Source organism: Lissotriton helveticus, chromosome 7 (assembly GCF_964261635.1).
Source record: "Lissotriton helveticus chromosome 7, aLisHel1.1, whole genome shotgun sequence".
In the NCBI taxonomy this organism is placed as follows: domain Eukaryota; kingdom Metazoa; phylum Chordata; class Amphibia; order Caudata; family Salamandridae; genus Lissotriton; species Lissotriton helveticus.
Genome location: NC_136068.1, coordinates 765,721,953 through 765,746,422, shown reverse-complemented (window position 1 = coordinate 765,746,422; position 24,470 = coordinate 765,721,953). Strand labels below are relative to the sequence as shown.

Below are 24,470 nucleotides of genomic sequence, written 5' to 3'. Positions count from 1 at the left end.
GCACCTTGTACCAGTCTAATCGACCCTTATTGATGGTGGTTGTAAAGTCAACCTTATAGAAAGCTATCCTAGTGGTAGCATGAACCAGCAGTCTTCAGGCTAAGACTTCAGTAGGCGAGTTAAGCAAGTTGTTTTACCATATATAATCACTTGAATACCAAATGAAAGGACACCACACAAGGTATATATATCAAATATATATGTATTTAATCTAAACACAACCCCTCTGCACCCTTTACGAGGTCAGAGGTAAAAATACAATACAAGTCACACAGTTAATACACAATAAGTTGCACAGTAAACGTTAAGCCCTAGGGGCCTCACTAACCATATACTAAGAAAGTGGTATAAGTACCACGTGAGAGTTAGAAAGCAGGCCTAGGGCCTGTAGAATTGCTGGGGCTACACTAAGCAACCAAAGGTTAAGAAGTAGGAGACCCACGGGAGCCGCGTGCAGTGTCTAAACACAGGTGCGGGTTCCCATTGACTTTCTATGGAGTTCGTAAAAGTTACAAAGTTACAAGTTAAGGACAGTTCTGGATGGACTAGGACGGAACCCTTTTAGACTTAGACACTAGGAGGGCCAATACCCTCGAAACTACCAGAGTACTCGTGTTACCTCACCCACGAAAGCCGGGTGGATAGGTGTCTTTTGAATGTCGGGTTTCGTCGTTGTTTTCTATGGAGAGCTGCAAATAAGTGCTGCAGGCGCCCAGAGGAAAAGTGTCCGGGTGGATCGGAGATGTGAAGAACCTGAAAGCAGAGGGGACACAGTCTGGGTCACTAACCAGTGATCAGGAAGGAACCAGGCGATGTCGGGTGCTTTAAGGTGAAGGTGAGTTTGTCTCTTCAGCCACGAGGTCCAGGAGGCATCCACGATGACCAGGAGCTGGATTCGAGCTGTCCCACAATGGATCTAGATGACTGCAGCGTCGCTATCTGCATTGGACCCAACAAGCCTTGGCAACCGCAACCCACGCAGGATGTCGAGATTGGCTCTGTTGCAGACCAGCAAGGTCTGTGGCGCTTCTCCTTATCAGGGAAGCAGGAGCAAGCCTGGAGCAACCAGGATCGGAAGTTAGATTCAAGATGGCGTCTTCAGGGGGCTCACTAGCCAACGGGCAATGAGCCGGGAAGACGCGTTGAGCACAAATGTAAAGGCGGGGCCCACGGGACACTCGCGGAGTGTGGGGGCCTGGGCTTCGATTCAAATAATGCTCGGGGCTGGGGCTTCTCGTACCCCAATGCACAACTTACTGAGGCTTCAGGAAAGGAGTGCAGGTAGCAAAATGCAGGATGTCCAAGATGTCTGGTCCCACGTCTCTCGTGTCCGCCGCGGGTCTTAGCTTTGCTGTGGATGTGGGTCGGGGTCAGAGAAGTCTGGAAGTCCAGTTCTTGAGTCGCAGAGTCTTCGGGTTCCGGCGGGAGCTTTGAAACTGCAGACCGGCAAAGTTGCTGTTGGTGCCTGTTTGAACAGGGTGGTCACTCCTTGACCACAAGGGAGATGTCTTCAGTCTTCTAGTCAGAATAGAATGTCGAAGGTCCAAGAGTTCTATATCAAAGTTTCGTTCCAGGATAATCTAAAGTCCTGGGGACACAGCTCCCATACTTATACTAAGGATGGGGGCTGGATTACCTAACTAGGTCCCTCCTATGGGTGGACATGAGAAGGGGGTGGTTACCCCTTTGTCCAGTTTCACGCCAGAGCTGGGGCTGTAGTGCCCCAGCAACTGGTTTGAACCGGGCTATGCATGGAGCACCTGGTGTGCCCCAGGCAGTGTCTAGAAGCATTCACTGAATGCAGCCCTCCCTGCCCCAATACACAAAACCCCTGTCTGGGGAGGTGCTGGCACCTCCCTGGACAGGAAACCTGTTGTCCAGGCCGCCCTTGCTGGAGTTTCCCCCAGCAACAGGAGGTCAGACTCGTGTCTGTGGCAGAAGCATCCATTTTGTGATGCTGAGGCTCTGTTTAACTTTAACCGGGTAAAGTAGTAACATACATGTCTTTTCCCTCTAGAAGGGTGCAATGCTACCCCCTCCGCCAGAATTGGCGGGGGGGGGGGTAGTATTCCAAAGTGTTTGACACCTTACACGACATGTTTTGATAAAGCCAAACCATAGTTAGCATTAACCGCGAGAATTATAATGCACTTAAGAGTATATGGAATGGCTATATCATAGAACAGCTATATGCAGATGGTTCCGAAAGCTGCAGAGGGGCTCAGCCCATGCCGGATCATCCTCTCACATAAAACCAAGCACTCTGCCTCCAGGATTTTCGAGGACTACCATAGGAGTGGCTTATATGTGTCTAGATATAGGTATACTATATCTAAGTAAGGGGTGTTTACACCACCTAACCCAGGCTGAGTGAACAGACCTGTGGTGTCAGTTTGGAAGGCAAACCAGGGGTGGAACAATACATGCTACAGCCCATGGTAGGCCTAGGGTGCACCTATGCCCTGGGTACCTATGGTACACTATACAGGGGCTCACAAGGGTGACCCAGTAACCAATCTGGTATGTGCCTAAAGTACATGGAGTCCATTTTATAGAGAAAGCAGATAGTCTGGGGCCCTGACCAGCAGGGTCCCACGCCAACTAAGTCGAAAACCAGCAAAACACCAGGAAAAAAGTTGGGGTAAGCATATAGTCAGATTCCACCTTCCTACAAGCTGCATAATATAAAAGGAGCGTACCAGCACGTTAATATGGCTTGCTCTGCCCGCACCTCAGACATTTTCATCTGATAGCAGCGAAAATCAATCTCTTTAGGTCCGCTGTCAGGCTTTCGATAGACAATGGGAGTTGCTAAGGCTGTGTGTATGGGCTGGACCACATGGTCTCTCACTGAAATATAAACAAGCAATTATAATGCAACAGTCTCGCCTTTGCGAATGTTCGAGCTATTGGCATTGTAAATTAAAACATTTTTATTTATGTGTTTGTTTTGAAAACAGATAAATAAATGGCATTGTCATTTACAATGCCAATAGCTTAATCTCTCGCAAATGCCACACATAACACACAGAGACACACACACACAGCCACACACACAGCCACACACACAAAGAGCCCCACACACACACACACACACACACAGAGCCACACACACAAACAGAGAAGAGAGCCACACAGAAACAGATGTGAATTCCTTCTGTAGAACTTGTTGACACTAGGTTCCAAAATTACCACTGCGCTTGTGTGCAGCCTATGCTAGCCGAGACCTAAAAAACGAATGGGAGGACTGCAAGGGGTCTTGAGAGGCATTAGCTGAATGGTCACACGTGTGTTTTCCTCGTAAAGCTCTTCGTCAGTATAATGTTTTAGGCATTTATACCCCCAACTTTTTTAGCCTCTCAGGTAACCAAGCGTCATAGTGAGCAAACAATGCATGGTATGTAAATCAACATAATGAATGGGTTTTGATAGCATCCAACATTCTGGCCCCGGGGACACCAGAGCAGGGGGAGCCTCTTTTCTGGATGGATCAGGGAACGGGGGCAAATAGGAGGGGGGTGGGGGGTATTCCGGGCTGCTGTATGGACGGCTTTACGAAGCTCCGACCATATAAACGGAACTGGCAGCCAGTTCTCACCAGAGGAGGTACGTTCCCTCTTTAATGGTAAAGGCCACTTGCAGCCTCTTCCCTTTACTGGGGTGAGAGGCAGGGAGCGCCGGTCTCTCCCAGAGAGTTGGGGCAGGTAGAAGCGTGTCACCCCTGGTGGATTGGGGCAATGAGAACAGTTTTTTACCTCAACGTGTTGCACACACAGGTGAGGGGATTGGACCTGCTTCTGTTTTTGGAGCAGGGCTGGACAGACCAGAGATCCCCCTGCCCAATAGCCCCTCCCCTCCACGCGTCAACAGCTAATAAAACCCATTCATTTACTAATTGGGAAAAGGAAAAGCTACTCTGAGCAGGTTAAAATGGGTGCATCGAGTCAAGTAAACAGGAGAACTGACTAAACTATCTCGTAATCACCGGCTGGGAAAGGGAAAACACTTGAAAAAGATGAGTAAGTAATCGGTCTGCGTTGCACGATGTCTCAGCAAAAGGGGCATTTTCACTACACGAACTCAGTCTGCTGGCGGCAGCAAGAGACCTGCCCAACTCCCTCACACAGAACTCTGGCGGCGGCGCACCATGCACGTCCACTGCACGGGGCAACTGACAACACAGGGAGGGCACGACCCAAGATATAAATACACAATCCACCTAGCATTCAGTGATCAACCCTCCAAGGAATGTGAACACAAACACACACTACATAATGGCACACAGCACATGGAAAGTGCACAATCGACTACACGGGATAAACTCAGAAACATAAAATAATTGAAGCAAACACACACAGTAGCTATAAATAAGCAGCACAGACATACAGAACGCAAAGAAAAAAAACACACTGGGCAATCACTGCACACCTCACGGAAGCACAATTAAAAATGAAATAAATACATGATTCTAATGCAGAAACATTACGCAACGCCAGCGAACACGATAGATCTCAAGTCACCAATCCACAGTCACCCACAGCCCATGACACAAATGCACAATCACATACAGAAAGAGAACGACATTCAGTGAGAAGTAGCAGGGGCACCGAAGCACAATCACACGCAGCGCAACACATGCACAGGGCATAAAACAAACGGAGTGACACACAGCGCAAATTTACAGTGACACAGGAGATAAAAGAAACGCACAACCACACACACAGCAGAGGCGGAGTGTATTTTCCATTGCACCAGTGGGTGCATGGCTCCGCAGAAAGGGCAGCGCACACCTTTCACAACACACACACATCCTTATGTTCCTCGCTGTGAGCAGCATGTCTTCAGACAGAGACAGTGCGTCTAGCGGACAGGATGGAGGGCTTGGAATCCCTGCCCTCCTCTCATCTCCCACCGTCCCCACCAGCCAGAGCCGCACGCGAAGATGATGGGGTGCACTCTCCCACCACGCCTCGTTTAAACCCCTTCGCCCCCGTAATGAGGCTGAGCGAGGCTGCCCGCGCCCCGTGTTTACGCAGAGACACGCAGCCAAGGCGCGGCGTGTAAACCACAGCACATTTATTTGGGAAATGGAGATTTTTCCAAGAGACACTTGCAGGAAAGTTCATAATTTTATTAACGACAGGGGCGTCTGGGTTAGTTGCCCTTCATATTGTAAGTCTCTGCAGAGTGCTGGGAAACACATGGCGTTTACCGGCAACAGAAGAGATAAACCGGGGACGGCACTTACCGAGATATGAGCCTCCATGCATGGTGCTTCAACCCACTATGTTGCCCCTCCCGCGTCCACGCCCCCACACGTCCGACCTTCACTGGGGGTTCTGCCACCGGTTGCCACACAACAAATACTGTCTTACTGTCTTACCATACCCACCACACCCCCAAGACGGTGACCCCCCCTTAAACACTTAGCATGCAGGCGAGCCACCCGCCATGATCTCTTGCCTACTCGCCCGCTGGACCACTACCGCCGCATTGTCACCGCACTTCCCTTCTTACACCCATGGCACTCTTTACCTCCATTCCCTTCCCCTCTAGTATATATTTTTCATGTTACTGTTCTACAGTTTATTGATACACTGGTCCCGTTCCCCTTTGGACCAGACCTTTCCAAGCTGGATATTATACATGCAACACCATGGGGCCTTCGAGAGTGACAGCCATGGCTGAAATGACCCTTTCTGATTACAAGTACAAGCACCAAACACCCTCAACAGAGTGGATAAACTGTATAGATGTTCGCTCGCCGACACACTTAGGTTGCTGACTGGCCTCATCCCTCACTGATACTACCCCACGTCCCTTTGGGAGGCGTGCTCCTCTGATACTCCTCCTCATACCACACGCGTATCGAACCGGCCTCAATTCACTTGCAGACACCGATGAGTGCTAGCATGGCCCTATACCCACGGGTTCACACATACTACGCACGAAAAAGTGAAAAAACTCTACAGACCCACCTCTCCACATCACCAACTGAATGAATAATTATATAATGTTTGAATCGACCACTTACGCCGCCGAACCTAAGGGTTGTCGGCCTTGAGGCTGTGTTCACTAAACGCTTACGGAACAACTCAATGTGCATGCGGCTGGCCCAGATGGGTTGTAAGCGAAACGCTGTGTGATACTCCTGTTGATCAATAAAGGTCTTAAAATATAATTAAAAAAAAAATAATAATAAAAATGGTGCTTCAACCCACTGGGATACCAGCAGCATCTTGGACCAGGGGTCAACCCGCTTTTACATCCACTTTGGCGTCGTCGCAAAACCCAGAAAAAAAAATAAACAAAGCTCACGGAGGTGTGTGCGCTTTTCTTTTCCTCCGTTTTTCAGGTTCCAGACAAATTCATGGTGGCCTCGCAGTTCGCTAATGATTCACTGTCTGTCTCAATCTGCTCGCTACATTTCCATCGGCCCTCTGCCTCCCCGGCTGGAAGGTGGAGCCTCTTGGCTTTAATTTAGTGATAGGACATTTACAGCCGCCTTGTCACCAGGAGAGGAGGGACAGTCAGGAGCTAATCCGACCTTAAAGGGGAAACACGCTTCTGGTTACAAGAAAATTACACTGAGCAGATTCGAGGAATTACTGTCTGCTGACGTGAATGTGTATTCAGACCAAGTTCTAGTGTAGAAGCTGGGAGGCTTCGCAGGAAGCCCAAAAGATGCCAATCTTGTGCAGATCCAGAAAGAACAACTTGTAACCTCTCAGTTAACCAAAAAGTAATCGCTCGCCATTTGTCTCAAATCCCCGTCCTTTTCAGACTGGGGGGCGTTTTTTTGACTGTTGTTTACAGCCTAGAAAGAATGTCAAAAACACGCCCCCCAATCCAAAAAGGAAGGGTCTTATATCGAAAGAATGTTGTCACTAGGACCTCTTCTCCAATGGCTGGCCGCCGTTTAGGAGGCCAGCCAATAGAGAAGAGGGGCGGGGCTTAACCTCGCTACTCAGCGTCATTAAATCTCGCCAGCGAGACTGCGCATGTGCGCAGCCTACGCTAGCCGAGACCTAAAAAACGCACTAGCTGCCTCTCGGAAACAGCACATGGATCCATTCGAGGAGATGCCGACCTTGCCTTGTTTTCCAGCACCGCAGGTCCTGAGGAGATCAGTTGCCATTGGCCATGTTAGGCAGTGGGTGCCAGCTTTAGTTTTTCATTGCCGCACCCACCGCCAGTCAAAGAACTGCAGCCTGGTACCTTTCAGTCGTATGTGATCCTTACCTCTCACAAACCGTGCTCACTGTGGAGGGCTGCCGGGTCTTAGGCTGCAGGATGTTGTTCCATGTGCCATGCTCTGCCTGCGTTTCAAAGTGTGCTGGACACCCCCAGACACTGGTGCAAGGGACCGGGGGCCCGACCGCCGGACTCAGATGAGAAATTAACTGCTCACATCACCTGACCTCCATGTGGTTTTGTTGGATGTCTGGGGAGGGTGAACACGGTGTCCAGTCTCGGGACACCCTGGTACTTAAAAGGCGCAACCCAGGACTACCAGTCCAGCTAAACCATGTTTCGAGAAAGCAGGCCTCGATCAATGCAGCTACGGAGCTCTGCAGTTTACTGCCCGGTGGGTGCACTCATGAAATCTCCAGCTTCTTGCCCACAACAGCCTCCATAACTCCTGTGTGAAGACCTGTCTGAACCTCAGAGAACTGAAGAAGCGCAATGGGATGTCTGTCAGAGAGAGGGGGTCAATCGACAGGAAGGATAAGATATTCTATATCTATTTTGATTTTTCATCTTCAGGTAACCACATATAAATATACAATTTTACAGTATGATCTTGGGTTACAAATATGCACACTGAGGACTCTCACTACGGGTGGGTGGGTCGGGGGAGAGTCAGGCACCCCATAATAAAGTCACCCCTTTTAGGCACGCCCATTTTGCAGACCATGATCCCAGACAAGGTGAATCCAAATAATCGAAAGTATGGATTTCGAGGTAGAATCCTTAGATCCCTCACTGAAGTTTTAAACTATTAGACAGCAGGACATATTAAAGAACGTTTCTTACTGATGATTTACAAAATGCGTTGTTTTAATTCTGTGCACTAAAAGCCTCTGAGGAACCAGAAGTTTTACTTCTCCAAACAATTACTAACCTCTAAGACGTAATACTAGTTAAGTCACACAGAAAGAAAACCACGAGTCAGTTCCTCGGCACCCATGATGGCAACGAAATTCTGCTTAAAGTAAAGGATTGCGAAGCACATTGTAAGTTACAAATATATCTTTCCTACCAGAAAAGCAAGCGGACCACTCTCACCAATCTGTCTCAGGGCATCAGCAAGCTATGACTACAGACTTGCTAGTAGTGTCCAGAGAGTGAAACCCTCACGAGAGCTGTTTGAAAGAAACAATAGGCTGAAGACACGTAAAGCTTCATCTTTACTACCTTTAATGCAGCTTCCATTCCCCCTCCACCCGAAAGAATATGTTATGGTCAATTTAACAATGATCTACACAGCACCAGCACTACTCAAATTACATTAGTTCATGCTAGTATGGTTGAACTGAAGCAACTGACTGCTAATATGGTTTTAAAAAATGTCAGTTCAAGTGTTTATCTACCTTGCACACTGACTTGGGCTAAATTATGAATTCTAGGTAAAAGAGCAACAGTACAGGAAATTCACATTCTTACTTTCTCAAGACCATACAGTCAGTGGGAACAAAACGTTGCATCTCATACAAAAACAGCTGGTATTTCAATAAATCAAAATCTATAAAGGGGAAATCAATGCACCTCTAGGAGGTTTGGATCAAGGAGACTTTGGCCAATCCAGAATTTTGAAAGTGCTTAGAAAGTAATAGAAACATGTGTTAAGAAAGGAACAGTTTTAGTGAATATTTTTTTACAAAACTAAAAACTCTGGTTGCTTCAACATAATTCAAACTCTTTCAGATCAACTCGTTAGACAGGTGTGTAACAGCCCCAAACTTCTTTTGGGGAAAAAAAGTCCTAAATCTCAGGCAGGATATTCAAGGTATGATAATGGATGAACGACAAATGGATTAATGAGGGGTGAATCAATGGATGGATGAGGACGACGTCCTAATACACCATGCGATCTACTTTTGTACACCATACCTGTTCGAAATGCTCCAGTTCTTGCACAACTCCAAAAAAGGAATGAGAGAGCACAGCAAACAGTGTGCAGAACTATCAACCTCACAGGATTCATGCTTACATCCAATGTTCCGATCACAATTCCAATTCCTAATGTATTTCAAAATGTAAATGTTTAGGCAGAGAGTGGAAACCAGTAAAATTATGGTCGATAAGTAGACAGCGGAAAAGTGTTTGCCAATTCCAAGGTTTCCTGATAGAAAACCTATTACAATATTATTACTTGGATGTGGTGTAAGGCAACTTCAATAGTTAGAACTTGTTTGCACAACAGAAGACCAAGGACTCTGTTGCTAACTGCAGTAGGCGTTATTATAACTGCTCAGTTTTCCGAAGAGAGCGTGCTCATCCCACACAAGCTTACTCGGAAAGGGCAAGGGCCGAACAATGTTCCCAAGGAGGTCTGATACTAGGTCACAAACAAGTCCTCTCAACAACAAAGCACATCCAAGAAGCAAAAGAAACTGCTCAACAATCGCTCCTTGCTTTCGGCAAACATCGGGAGCCGCCTCGATTAAGCCAGAGATGTTCCATTTATTAAAAAAAAAATTATTGGACTCATTTTATTTAGCGGGTACAAGGGCTGAGGGCCTCAGAAAGCTTTACAAGTTGAGAGTTGCAGGGCACACATAACCATAAACAGCTTATTTGAAAAAAATATGAAAAATAATATGCACAAGTATAAGCAAAATAATGCAAGTTTTTATAAAATCAATGGTTCTGGAAAAAACGGCAAAAGAGCATTTATTGTTTCTAGGAGTCTGAAGTTCGGAATTAGTGAGCATAAAGTTGTGTAAACCTTTGCTCAGTAGAGAAGGCGAAGTAAAGCCTTTAAGACTGTAAATACCCAGTTAAATATTGCATTGCAACATATATATATAGCTCTTACTACTCCTATGTGGGGTGCTGAAGCACATGCCTACATGGGTAGCATGCTACACCGAATAGGGTGTGTGCGGAGGGTGTTGTCTTTGTTTTGATCCTGTGTGCCAAGTGTTTCCATGTCGAGCGTGAGGACCGCGGAGTAGCAGTTATCACGTTTAATGGGTTGCGGCACTTAGCAGTGTGATGGATAAAGAAATATGGGAGAGAGGTGAGCAATTTATGGTTTTCAGTACGCTGGCAGCTTTGAGCAGCTCTGTGGGTCCCTTTATGGTATTTCTTTTTTCATAGTCCACTTAGCTGGTTACTGCACTGGGTTGTCAATTCGTTGATATTTTGTATAAAGTTTATGGTCCTGAGCAGGCGTAGGTTAGAGTACAACATGGATCACAGACCTGCTGTGATGAAATTGTTACTATCATCCCGTATCAGGGTGCGATTGTCAGATGTCAAATGGTGGTTGTAGCACCTAACTAGTTGGGACTCACAGAGGTGAACTAGATTAAAGTCCTCCAATTGTCCATTAAATGTGTGACAGATCTATTCAGTTACTCCATGCCTGTTCAGCTTTTTATGGGTGGTTTACTGCTGTGGACTGGCACAGTACTGGGTGATGGACAGTTTGTCTCATGTGAGCGTGTGTAAGCAGTATAAGGAAATTATTATGTTGTCTGTATGAACTACAATCCACTGCCCTGCCACTAAGTGTATGGTATTAGTGTGTGTTAAATATTGCACTATAATCACAATTTTATAGAACTTACTACACCTGAAGAAGCATTGCAACCTTTTTACGTAGGGCAGCACGCTGCTCTGGAACCTAAGTTAAGTGCATTTAATTTTTTGGGGGGCTTATTTTTCATTAGATTAACCTTGCACTCTTAACCCCTTCAGCGCGGGTGACAGGCCCGGCTCCAGGAATTTTTATTTGGGTGGGCCAATGGTGTATTTGGGTGGGCCACTGAGTTAGTCGCGTCCGCCATGACTCGCGGGGGGAGGGAGAGGGGTCACGCGGGGGGGGGGGGGGGGGTAATTTAATAATATCTTTTTTTTAAATGTAGCTTACCAGGTGCCACGGCTTCTCAGCTCCTGCCCAGGATGCAAGCAGCCATGCTCCCTCCCCAATGGTGCATAATTCCAGTGGCCTTGGTTATATCAATACACCCCAGCAGGCAGCAGTTAATGACTGTGCTGTCTGAACAAATAACTATGGCGTAAACATGTTCAGTTTCGCTGGTTTTGATTGAAAGGGCTTTATTTTTTTTTCCAAGGAAGGAGTACATGATCAAACATTTGGTCTCTCAGAAAAACCATAACACTTTCTGTGGTGACCCTCCTTTGACTGAGGTAACTTAAAAGTTACACTGTGGTGGCCCTAGGGCCCAGGAAACTCGCTGCCAAAGGCATCTGCTGACAAAGCCTATACATTAAATGCCACATCTCAAAGAGATAGGTATGGTGGGGGCTGGTTTCTGGTTAAATCCTGAGTTTGAGATGGGAGGTTGGTAGAGAAGTGAGGATGCCTTGCCTGGTCAGAATGAGTTGGAGTCGGGCCAGCCATCCACTGCGAGGAGGGAGGGAGCAAAACCCTGTTTATTGCCGTCATCACTTCCTGTTCCAAGGGGAGTGAAAACTCGGGCCCGTCGTAGCAGCATCTCCCGTGGTGAGGCCTCACTGTCATACCCTAAGGCAATGGTCTTCAAACTTTTTTGCATGGGGCCCCCCAAAGCAAAATGTTTTGAAGTTGCGGACCCCTGCAAAACTTTATTCCAAGGATCGTAAAACAGGAGAGGCAGGGCTGAGAGCAAAGGCAGAGCTTTTGAGATCATATCATGGACTTTTTTGTAGCTCATAATCCACAGTAAATGTGAAACATATGATAGGGAAAATCATCAAGCAATAACAGAAATTGACAAAAAAACTGTTCTCTCAATAAATTGGTTCTTGTGAGCCCCTCGCACTCCTGGGCCCCAATGGAATTTTATTTTCTGCACTAATTATAGCTGAGGCCCTAATTAGCCCCCTACCTCCTCTGCCTCTTTCACAACTTACCGACCATGGCTATTACTCCAATCTTGAAACAGGTTATCCATCACTTTTTTGGTTTTACGTAAGGAAGACCCGGCCCAAGGGCATTGGGAAACTTTAAATAAGCACCATTTACATTACACAAATACAAGTTCATAAAATGTATTATATATATTTTTTTATTTTAGGCACTGGACTATTAAGTGATTTGAGTTGAGCTGACAGGAGGACCTGAACTAGGTTCCAAAGTAGGAAGCTCTTGCCATTAGGACACAACTCCTCCCTTTTAGAAATAATGAGCTCCAATGTGCTGTCCCCACCTTTTCGCAGTGAAGGTGCTCTCATCTCTCTGTGAAACGCCCTACGCAAAGCTTGACTGGTCACCTTTCTTTTGCTTTTTGCTATATTTGGGTATTAAACCAGCATTAATGAGGTAAAATCAATGCCCAAATAGTTTTTACCAAATGTAAAAATGACAAAGTAGATGCATGACAAAATGTTCTGCATAACCCCACATAATTTTCCTTTTCTTGCCACATAATTTAGTCAACCCTGCCAAATGATTTGGTCCTCCTCTGCCGCATGATTCCAGTGGCCCTGGCTTTAATAGGCCTCTCATGACACTGGACCCTATGCAACTGGTTAAGCAACACACATAAAAGCAGCCGAGGAGCTAATATATTCTTTATGTGATACCATAGTGCTTTTTACCACAGGCATGGAACGTGTAGCTCTATAAATACACTAGTTACTATTTCCCACTGTGAAAACCAGGATTCAAATCGGCGACTCTCTGGTCAGACACAGAAATCTGCAGTGATTGCTTTAGATAACTGAGGTTTATAACGTAAGAGTATATTTTTGCAAAATTCGTTCCATTTGCTTTGTTTTTTCATTTACTGTGTGTGCGCTTTTTTTTAAATATGCAATTATATGAAGATGAAAAAATTACATAGTTATTAGCATGTTGTGTTTACCCTCGAGCCCCGTCTCCCTACTCACTGACAGCGCCCCAGGAAACACTCAGGATTACAGGTGCAAACTTTTTATGCTGTTTAACTTCTGCATATAAAAGAAGACAGCCTGTGAACTCACCAGATACACCTCGACGCTTGCAGGCGATCTTCATTCACAATTCCTTCCTTGCAGACGCAGTTGTGCCCCCCTGGGAATGCAATCACGGACCCCCAGGGGGTGTGCACCACCGTTTGAAGACCTGTGCCCTAAGGCCAGGGCCGGAGCTCCCACCACATTCTGTGCCTGCTGGCTTTGGCCCATTGTCATTCTATATGTGACAATGGGCCGCGATAATCTGTGCTGGGCTGCACAGAGGCTGCAGCAGCCACTTGACATCAGGAGAGCCAGCCCGAACACTTGATGGGGGAGGAACGTCTCACATCAGGCCTCAGGCCAAGGCTCCTGTTTGGGTGGGCCAGGCTCATGTTTGGGTGGGCCCGGCCCACCCGGCCCACCCTCTAGAACCGGGCCTGGCGGGTGACAAAGCCAGCTCGTCATGGGCGTTACCTGCGCTGCGCGCATGACGAGCTGGCTTGGTCACAAACAAGCCATTTTTGAAATTTCAGCGCACGGCGGGAATTCGCGGTAGCGCTGAAGCGGTTAAAGAAACCATGCCATGTAATTTACTTCAGTTTCTAAGTCGAAGATTGAACTAATAGGAGTTAGGTGTGATTTATATGAAAGAGGGGGGATATGCGAATTCATGCATTGGTTGGCGGTATTAATAGATGAGCTACAGACGTTTAAGTATTGTTAAGTTGCAGACGTATGAATTTTAAAGGCGTGGTTGTGATCTTTGATGTGGGGAATTTGTACAGTCAATAATAGGGATTGAGGTAAACATGCATGTGACTTAAAGTAGCTTGTGCTCAGAATGAAGAGGCATGCAGAGGCTGGAAAAGAAGGACAGAATCATTCGAGCTATAGTCTCTGATGAAAAAACTGCGAAAATAAGGAAGAAAGCATGGCTTGAGAACCATTTGTTTCAGCTCTTTTTTTGAAGGCTGGTACACTTTGGACTACACAAATCACAGGGAGAATGTAATTCAGCACTTTACGATTGCAGCCCGAGAATGACTGTTTCCGGGTGAGCTTTTTGAAGAACAAGGGAATTTTCAGCAAGTGTGTGGAAGGTGATGGGAACCACACACACTCTTTTTACCAGCATAATTTTATCAAGTTACATCTTACCTTCCTAACAAAGGCCAGTCAACATGTCAAACCCATGCGTGTCTCACACTCAAAATTATTTCATGGCCTATCTATAGGGGAAAAAGATGTTTCTTTCCGACCTAAAATATACTTGCAGTAAACAGATGCAAATACATTATTGGGCTTCTGCCTTCAGAGTTAATCAGATGCTATGATTTTAGATTGCTTTAAATACATTTCAGTGGCGGCGCCAGGTTAAAGCAAATTCCTTATAAGAAATTGTTCAGATTATGTGCTGCTGCATAAGTGCATGTATTAAAATGTCAGTATGACATTTGACCGATAAGCAACAATGCAAGAACAGGAAAGAAGCAACAATAAGAAGTGTAATAAAAGCTAAATTGTCCCAATTAAATAATAAAATAGGTTTGTAGATGGTGATGGATGATTTTGCGAAGGTAGATGTGTTTAGTTATTCGAGTCACTTAGGAAAAAGCCTAGCATGTAGTAAAGACCAACTGGAAAATGTTACATAAATCAGATGGTGTGCTGGATTAAGGAAAATGTTACCTATCTGTTAAATATCGGTTGCTAACTTGAATTTTGTTGCCGCCGATAAACATACTGTGCATGATCCCGACAGCTCAATACAACATAATCTAGCGTTGCGCTCATAAAATTGCTAGTTGTTTTTGTGCAACTTTTCTATTGGACTCTTTCTCTAGGGAGGACTAGAATCCATACATGTGGACAAAGACCACTCTACCCTTAGATCTACTAATATACAACAGAACATAAGGTGCAAACTGATAGATGCAGGTAAATAACGTTTCACAGTTGGAGCATGTGTCTGCTGTTGATGTACATGATGTGCATAAACCGCAATGCCGAACCTCCCACTCCAGCATCATGAACGGTGGGGCACGCGCCCTTAATAGTTATTGATGTTTGTACCAGCAGTGCTTCTTGTGTGAAAGGAAGATTAGCACAATATTTTTCTCTGAAAGTGTGGACGAGGGATTATAGTGGGTTTACAAATGTCAGCTCAGCCTTCTCTTCCTAATGGGTGTGAAGTGAGCCAAAGTTACGAGTTAGCTCATGCGCATCATGCCAATGTAAAGGCAAACCTATCAGGCTAAATCTTATTCATAAAATGTCTTCTTTTTCTATGATTAGCGAATTGTACACACAACTGGTTGTGCAGGATTGTTTTTGTACAATCAATGTAGTACTCTCTGTAACACTAAGACAGCGTGTTTGTGCAAACAATTCCTGAAAGCTTTTTTGATTGATTAAACAATGCCCCTTTCTTGCGCTTTCCATTACTGATTTTAACCACTACTTTGACCTTGAGCATCACACCAACCTTCTTTTGTCCTAATTGCTTAGATATTTAAATATTTAAAAATTGAGTTAGTTTTGAAAACCCGCCCAGCCTCTGCAATGGCAGGTGGATTATAATGGCCATACTCTTTACAAGTTTCATGTTCAAAGAAATGGTCAAGTGGATAAGTCAGTCGATGTAATGGTGGTCAAGGTGATGACACATATTTCCCTTTTCTTGTGCATTTACTAGCATGGTGTTTCTATTGAGAGGTCTTGTGTTTATTTTGCTGACTCTTCATAAGGAAGTAAAGGCCACTACAATACATCCTTCCATAATGCTTACTTAAATGTTAAGTTTTACCCAACACGTTCTGGGGCACGGATGGGCTCACAATAAAACCACAAATCACCCAGTCATTTTCGCTTCCAGTGTAACTTTTGTCACTTTTTGCCATCTTTAACTGCTGAAAGGTAGCACTTGGAAGGTCAAATTCACCTCGTGCCCCGCTACTCTAATATTTCTCAAGCCGAAGAACAAACAATGTGACTCCCTCTTGAACCTCTAGTTCTCAACGCAGCTTCCTCTTTCACGTCTCTGAACTCACCAATAACCTCTGCAATACTCTAAATGCCATTTTTTCCAGCTAATTTGTCTCTAACCCATCACTTTCGACAGGATGGCCCACACACTCTACCGTTCCCCATCATCCCTCTTACACAGGGAATTTCAAGCCGTCCGCAAAAACTACTCGGATCTTTCACAAAATTCCCCATTGATTCACTCCTTTAAGACCTGCACCTCCCCTCGTCTAATTAAGTTGGTACACCTTTTGACATATTGACCTTCATTATCCACCACTCTCCAACAGAGATCCCGGCAGCTCTCCGCAACCAAAAGATGAAACTCCGACTCAAAATACACATTAAATAAAAACTAAGGAAGGCATTGTATTCTTCCAATTCTCCCGAAGACCAGTAAGTCCCTAAAATCACACATAATGTCTGTACATGGCGTAATGAATAACAAAAGCTAAATTTGAAATCAAAGCAGTTAAATACTCCCTAAACGTACTCTGTTCCATCACCCCACAAATGCTGTTGACAAATGAATCAACCAAAAATAACCTCTTCTTAACAAAATAAAGCAGTATATAACCTAAGATCCCATTCCCTGCAGGAAAATCTCTGCCTGGTACCCTGGTATGCTTTCTTGCCTCTCATCTCACCTAATCTCGTCAGTACTGTGCCATCCCTAACACTAACATCATACAAAGTCGAGTAAGCCTCTTCTTGAATCATCAGGTTCCTTCGCCACACTGCCATCAACCTAGAACTCATCAAAAAAATCTTCCTGCACTGGATATTCCCATCAACCCTAGCCAAATTTTTCCCTGCTCAAAAGCCCAACGTACACTCAGACATCCTTACCAATTACTGCTCCATCACCTGGTTGCTCTTCCTTAAAGTTCTCAAAAAGAGGTGTGGCACTTCAAGTGCAAGATCACAAGGACCGTCACAATCCCTTATAGGTGTATCTCTCTAACTTTTGTCCAACTTTTGTGCCCTTTAGCAGCGACACGGTTTTGCAGGCAATGCCCTGTAAATCACAAACAAGGGCAATTTCATACCTCCACATCCTTCACGATCTCTCTGATGCCTTTGTCATTGTTAACAACCAACGTCTACTCAACATCCACTGCTCCTGTATGGAAATCTGCAAGTGATTGGTCTTTTTTCCGGCACTTAGGCCAAAACACTTAAATGGATGCTTTTAAATCTCCTTTCCTCAGTTTCAAACATGACTGTCCTCAAAAGTATAATTTCTTTCACCATTGATACAATATCCATTGAGCCCTTATCCTACCGTCTGACTTAAGTCTACACCAGTAGCCTATCAATATAGAACTATGTGCGAAGGTGTCATTAATGCCCAGAACCAAAGGTACTTCCTAGCCATCACTGAATTTTGGATATCTTCAGTCTTCCTGAAGCTGAATTCAACCGAGATAGAGTTCATAATAAAATGGAAGACAGCTTGAATCCTAGCTTGGTCCGACTATATGCTGCTGATTATCTCCTCTCTCACCCTTGGCACTTGAACAGTATCTGTGTTTCCACATCAACACATGCCTCTTATTTAATGAACCCACAAAACAATTTCAAGAAGCATGGTATCAGATCAGCCTCCTCCAAGAATTAAATCCAGTCTCCGGTCCTGGCAGGACCAGCGCTAGGTATGGGCAGTGTAGGCAGATGCCCAGGACCCCATAGTCAGACCATGGCATGAAAAGTGCCATCTTGCAAGTGCGCCACCTTTGGAGGCCCCTCTCCTCTGGCTTCACTGCTATTGTGTAGCAAGGGGAACCAGAGGGGAGGGGGGGGGGGCATTCCCAGTTGCAAGAAGACACATTCCTCAGGTTTGGGGAAAAACCAAAGGTGGTGATGGACGGAGTGTTGACAATACAAACACTCACCCCCAGTCAACTGATCTGGGTTTAATCCAACACCGTTCTTTAGCTCACTCCGCCACCCCAGTTCAGACATGGCCATATGCAAATCAGTCTGACCCTGTTCCTCATGGGAACAGTCCAGCCCGAATTGCCAAGCCATGTCTTCCCTGGATCGGAATCAAGCTTCCCAGGACCGGTTTCTGGCATTACAGCCGTCTTCAGCCGGGCTTGCTTGACTCCAGTGGCAAAGTGAGCAAGGGACTCATGTCTGAGCATACCCTGCCAACTTAGGGCGAACAAAGAAAAACCAAAGGTGGTGATGGACGGAGCGTTGACAATACAAACACTCACCCCCAGTCAACTGATCTGGGTTTAATCCAACATCGTTCTTTAGCTCACTCCGCCACCCCAGTTCAGACATGGCCATATGCAAATCAGTCTGACCCTGTGCCTCATGGGAACAGTCCAGTCCGAACTGCCAAGCCATGTCTTCCCTGGATCGGAATCAAGCTTCCCAGGACCAGTTTCTGGTGTTTCAGCCGTCTTCAGCCAGGCTTGCTTGAATCCAGTGGCAAAGTGAGCAAGGGACTCACATCTGAGCAGGGGCTGCAGCTTCATGTGCATGGGCATCTATTCAGATGCAAACAGCCCGAGTGTGTCACCTCTATGCACTATAGAGGGGCCTCGCACATTCCCTTTCTGCCCAGGGCCCCAAAAATCCTGGAACCGGCCGTGGGTCCTGGTCTGCAACTGTGGCTATGTTCCCTACGTAACGAATACCCCTTTCCTTTAGTAAATACCTATTCCAGCTTCTCTAACCTGCACTTTTCGGCATGTGATCCACTGTCCTAAGTAAATTGCTTTGCTGTCCTGCGAGGGTAGTGCATTGCTATATCATCATACCTGATCAAGTAAAATCAAAAATATATATTAACAGCAGACAAATACATATTTATCTTCGAATTGAGAAAAAGCACAACTTACTTATATTATGGAGAATAAAGGACTACAAGTAGCTTAAATGAAAGGACAGCTGGAATCAAAGTCATTAAGCGATCATGATGGTTTACTAGATAGGGCCTGTGTAATGGTTTAGAGCTTGGGAATATATCCATCTCGCTTGTACAGGCACACAATAGCTAGTGTAAAATATTACATTTATTCTTTATGTGATGTATTATTGGATGAATGATAAGTAGAAATTCATGCATTCTTCATGGACTGGTGTGAACTTCAAATGTGTATATACCTCTTGTGACTACTTTTGGACTGCTGCTGTCCTCTAATGTATATGTTAACTCCATGCTGCATTGTTTTACTGCTGTTGACCTCAGTGGATAAATCTTACACTTGCCTTTTTTTAAAGATATTAAAAAAAACAAATAAAAAATTGAGAGGATAGGGGTACTGACTTTATGTTGGGTAGAATGTCTGCTTAAGAGGTGCGCCACACAAAAACAGTGCAATATTCTGGATTTATGTATGATTAGGGTCTGTTGTGTAAGGGATAACTTGCTTCGTGTGGAGTGGGTGCTAAAAGAGATACATACACAGAATTTTTTGTAAGTGAAGGAGGGGCAGAGGCTTAAGTGAACAGTTTTGTGGCACTAATAAGCTAGTCCGAAGATGGTTCAGTATTTGAATGCGAGTCGGTGCAATGGGATCAGTTTGGGCTAACCCAATTGAAAGAATGGTGCCATTTAAGAGGCAGCATATAGGGTCGACTCCAGGAGTCAAGGGTTGGATTTCAGAAGTCTGCCAGCAGGGTGCTGCCAGAGTAGATTCTAGAGTGACAAGGGATTGTGTCAATGAAAATGCTGTGGTATGGGAAAGGGCATCACGTTTCTTAAGCCTTCTTCAGGAGGATGGAGCTGCTGGATGCATCAATGCCACTGATCTGAATGGAGAGGGGACTGTAAAACATGAAGGTGTGTGGTGCAAAGGTGGACAGTTGATGAAAGCTATCGCTCTTCAAAAATACAAATAATCGATCTTAAATCAGCTAATTGTGGGCTTTCTGTCCAGTAATTATATTTTTCTTCTTGAAGATTTAAGCTTAAGGTGGTAGCTCAACATTCATGCCTCAGTGGTGGGGAAGCAGACGTTACATTTATGGACACTGGGTATTTTCAGAAAGAGCCAAGATACAAAGCAGATGATAAGACACCAAACAGCTGTTTAAAAGCCGTCCACATGATTAAAAATCTATCTTAGGCACCGACAAATATCCTTTGCCTTGCAAATTGAAAGGGCTTCCAAGTCTATGACCTCGCATGGCAGGGACTGGACTACTGAATGTCATCAGAAGAAAAAAAAAATCAAAGGCATCACATGGCACAAAGCTTACTCAGAGTGCAAAAGTCTTCCAAGGATAACATGATGGCTATGCTGTTTGGAGAAACAAAGCTCGAACCAGCAACACAAGCTGCATTTATATATAGTACAAAAGGCCGCTCTTTGAAGTGTACAATTACTACAAAGCATTTATGTCTGCAACCTCACATACTCCTAAAAGAACCATAAAATAATGGCACACCAAATTATTAGCAAAGTGTCTTACCGACACAGATCCTTCTTCTGTTTTTCGTTTAGCGCTGGAGTCAAACAAAACATTTCGCCCACGTCTCTCACAATCCTGGTATACAACCAAGCGTATCTGACTTGGATCGAACTCTGGAGAAGGCCAGCTGGAACAAATGGACACATTTATTAATATTTATCCTTTTACTAAAATGATTTTTTCCCTATAGTTCACCACAGTCTTCACATTATCACAGTGTACACCAGAGTAATACTTTGTTTGATAAAACACTTGTTAGAACACAATTTATCCACACAATTATAAAACAACAAAAATGCACTACCTCAAACTAACTGTTCTCAGTTCATCAACCTTGAAAGCATGAAATGCTGTGTTGGCCAATTTGAGATTGAAAATGTTAACCAATAGGTTGTCCACATATCACCTTCAAGCAATCAAGTGAACGAGCTGCTTCAGACGCACATTCATCAAAAAACACCAGGTTACAGCCTCTAAAAGTGCTTGGTCACCAGTCTAATACCACTACAATCCCACAAGATTATATAGGTTCATAGTTGTGGTAATATGCACAATATACACTAAATATGGATTGGGCAGTCCATAGTGACCAAGAAAAAAGGTATCAATGAAGAGAAGATAACCCCCAGGGCTACTACTATATTGTGTCCTCATGTGTGTCCTCATGTGATGTGTGATGTATGTGTGTGTGTGGAAGTCGCACTCTTTTGTAAACGTATAACAGCTAATGAGGTACGTGTGCTATGTCAGATTAACGCCTGCTAGCGTTGAGATAAAGCCTCAGTCCCTTTCATAGCGTCCATCTCCACATTTCAGCATAATCACATGATCTCTCGTTCACTGAATTCGACTTCCCTTGAATAGTTGCATTATATGTGCAGTAGTCATATGCTAAACCCCTGTAAAATGGTCAGTATAGTGAAGTTTGAACAATAAAGCCTTCAAGAAATTGTATAGTCCTATCTTTGTGTTCATTATCGGGAATCGCCGTCTCCCACTCATATTTCTATCCACTATCTTCACTCATGTGGTTATTTTTTGACTAAAACAACACTAATTTAGAATTAAGAGCGTTGCCTTTTGTGACAACATTGCAACAAACTAATCTTTGTAATCGTCATATCTTGAAATTGACGATGTGTACACCACTTGACGACCATAAACATTTTGAGTGGAATAACTAAATTAAATTACTAACAACTAATTCATCAAATAATTAATCCATCACTAAAACAGGGTCTTTTTCCATGTACGGAAACTTATTTCTTTAGAATTCCACACATTCCCACTAGCCGCGCGGGCAGTTTGCTGTTTATTTCTATTTTAAACCTTCAGCTTCACCCCGCTCTTTCCGACTCCGGTAGGAAGCGTAGATGAGGCACGGATCTTCTTTCTACATTCGTAATTACGGGTAAGCCGCCATGCCCCTCAATCTGTATTCAGTGATTGAATTTGAATGAGATAATGTTGTCGTCGGACTACATGCTCCAAAACGTATGTTTAAATACGTCCTTATTCTAAAACGAGCATATTTTCCCCTTTTCACAGGACCCACGGTCGTGGCTCCCGTCCATCTTCCCTAAATCTTATCGGGAGTATTCTCCCTTCACACAGGTGAGAAACGCCAAATCGAATTACTTTCAAACTTTGAACTCATTTATTTTTTATCATTCCACAATTTTGGATCTTAAACTTAGTTTATTTACCCTCAGGTTGTCACAATTTTGCCAACAACTCTCCAGCACTATTTCTGATAGGTAGGATAAAATGCGGCAATCATTCTTTGCTAAATGGATTAAACAGACATATATAATATGGCTCTAAAATCTATTATACATCTATCAACAGATGCTATTGGCAAATTGCTTGACATTTCGTGTGTTTAAGAAACACCACATTCATCTAAATATGTTAAGACTACATAACACAGTTCCACCGTGTTGATTCCTAAACGGAAGTGACATTCAGTTAGGTTGACCACCACAATAATTCATGTCAGTTTTTCTAAATTGAGACTTAAAAATTAGCCTTAAAAGTTCATAACACATTAAAACAATGACACCGAACGGCATTGTCTAAATTAGTTTCCTTTATTTCCTTTCCTCACAGAACCCCTTACGAAGGAACACAAGTTCCGAAATGCATTGGGTTATGATGTAAATGTATTTTTGAGATGAAAATCAAATGTATTGTATATTCAATCCATAAAATGCTAAAGTCATCATTTGATCATTGAAATTATTTTGTTTGCAATTTTTTGTATACATGATTAAAATGTTATAAAATGGAATACTACTTCTTGTAGTTGCATGTCAGAGCCCTAGCTGCCCCTCGGTACTAGGCCACTTACACTCATGTGATGTGTGGCAAACCGGAGGTTGATGTACGGAGAACCTCACGGAACACTTGAAAACATGACCGGAACATCCACGTCCAAAGCATGTAATAGAAGAATATATACATGGAGGTTTGCGGGTGCACAAAAACACACCGAGTTTTGACCAACCACAAGATGTTAAGATGGCACAGTTCAGAGGTTTTCCATACGGACACAGTTCTGGAGATGGGCAGTCTGTATAACACTGAAGACTTATCAACTGTGCCAAGTGAGCACATACGTGTTGGTTAGACCAGTGAAAGATGTACAGTTCCTGGACTCTAAAGCACAGTGGGACATTTTTCTGCTTTCTATTACAGCCATGATATTGACTTGCTTGTCATATTGCGATTTACACTACAACTTTTGCCATTGCTAAGCCCTTTAAATAACAGTTGTTACTAATACTCAATTAAATGATTTATATTGCTCAACACACAATCCAACGCCACTATGAAAGCAACTACTGGATGTATTTATGCTCCATGACCAGCAGCTCACCCGGTAATAGTGGACATTTTAAGCAACACTAGACCTTGAACTTCCAATCTACTCTCTGTCAACAGTCAAAAGAAACCTGTTAAAAGAAATGAACTCAAACTAATTCAAACACCATGCATCCAAAAAGAATCTGAGATATTAACAATGGCTAGACCTATTTCTAGAGTCTATTAGATGTGAAGATCATAGGATGAGTGCGTCCAGCATTCCAAAGAGCCCACAAAGTGACATTGCAGCACTATACAAAAACTTCTCCACTACTGATCATGAGCCAAGAAGCAGGAAAAGGATGCACCTAGTACAGAAAGATTCCTGCAGTTGCTCTACCAGTGGAAGCGATGCACTGCTGATTTTCACGTGGGTGCTTCGGAAGACAAGAGCCCAGTACAACCATATTCCAAGGCTAATGAAATAGCCACCACAAAGGGAATAGTTCACTGCAACGTCGCTGACTTTTCACAGCATTCGGGTTGGCTTTCGGAATGCAGTTTAAAGTACTCGTTATGGCCAATTCCTTTAGGAGATCAAATAATAAGGGGTCTCGAGTGCTTATTCAATTTCTGGCTTTCCAACTGGTTGAAAAATATGCACGAGTGATGCATCACAGGCTATCTGCAGTTATAACCATATTTGTGTTTCAATAGCAGCGCTGCTGCGCAGGCCCAGGGTTGCGCAATGACAATTAATATAGGAAGGAGAATACCATAACAGAAACTCCTCAAAACAAAACTCATTACAAATAAAAGTTCAGGCAGTCATGCAACCGCTTCCTTAGCATGGATGCCTATGATCATTTCCTTTGAAGTTAACATGACGTGAGGCCACTTGGCAGCCATGCAGGAGTATAAGTGCACATATGTAGGAGTAGTGTGGGAACCTGTATGTTATCTCTGTATATAAGTACCGGTGTGTGTGGGTAAGCATGCATGCACCATCCAAGAACCAAGCCGGTTAGTCTAGTCAGAACTTATTCCATTCAGCTGGGGGTTGTTCCATCATTGCCAGAAAGACTGGCAAATGTATC

The 24,470-nt window shown here is 44.3% G+C and overlaps 1 protein-coding gene across 6 annotated transcripts in view; it reads right to left on the bottom strand.

Moving 5' to 3' along the window:
- The window catches only part of FNIP1 (folliculin interacting protein 1), a 333,439-nt gene that overhangs the window by 200,096 nt on the left and 108,873 nt on the right, over window positions 1-24,470 (bottom strand). For all 6 annotated transcript variants that reach the window (XM_078653129.1, XM_078653133.1, XM_078653134.1 and 3 more), the window contains exon 2: window positions 20,569-20,695. In XM_078653129.1, coding sequence (XP_078509255.1) covers window positions 20,569-20,695 — 127 coding nt within the window. The remainder of the gene's footprint in view (window positions 1-20,568; window positions 20,696-24,470) is intronic.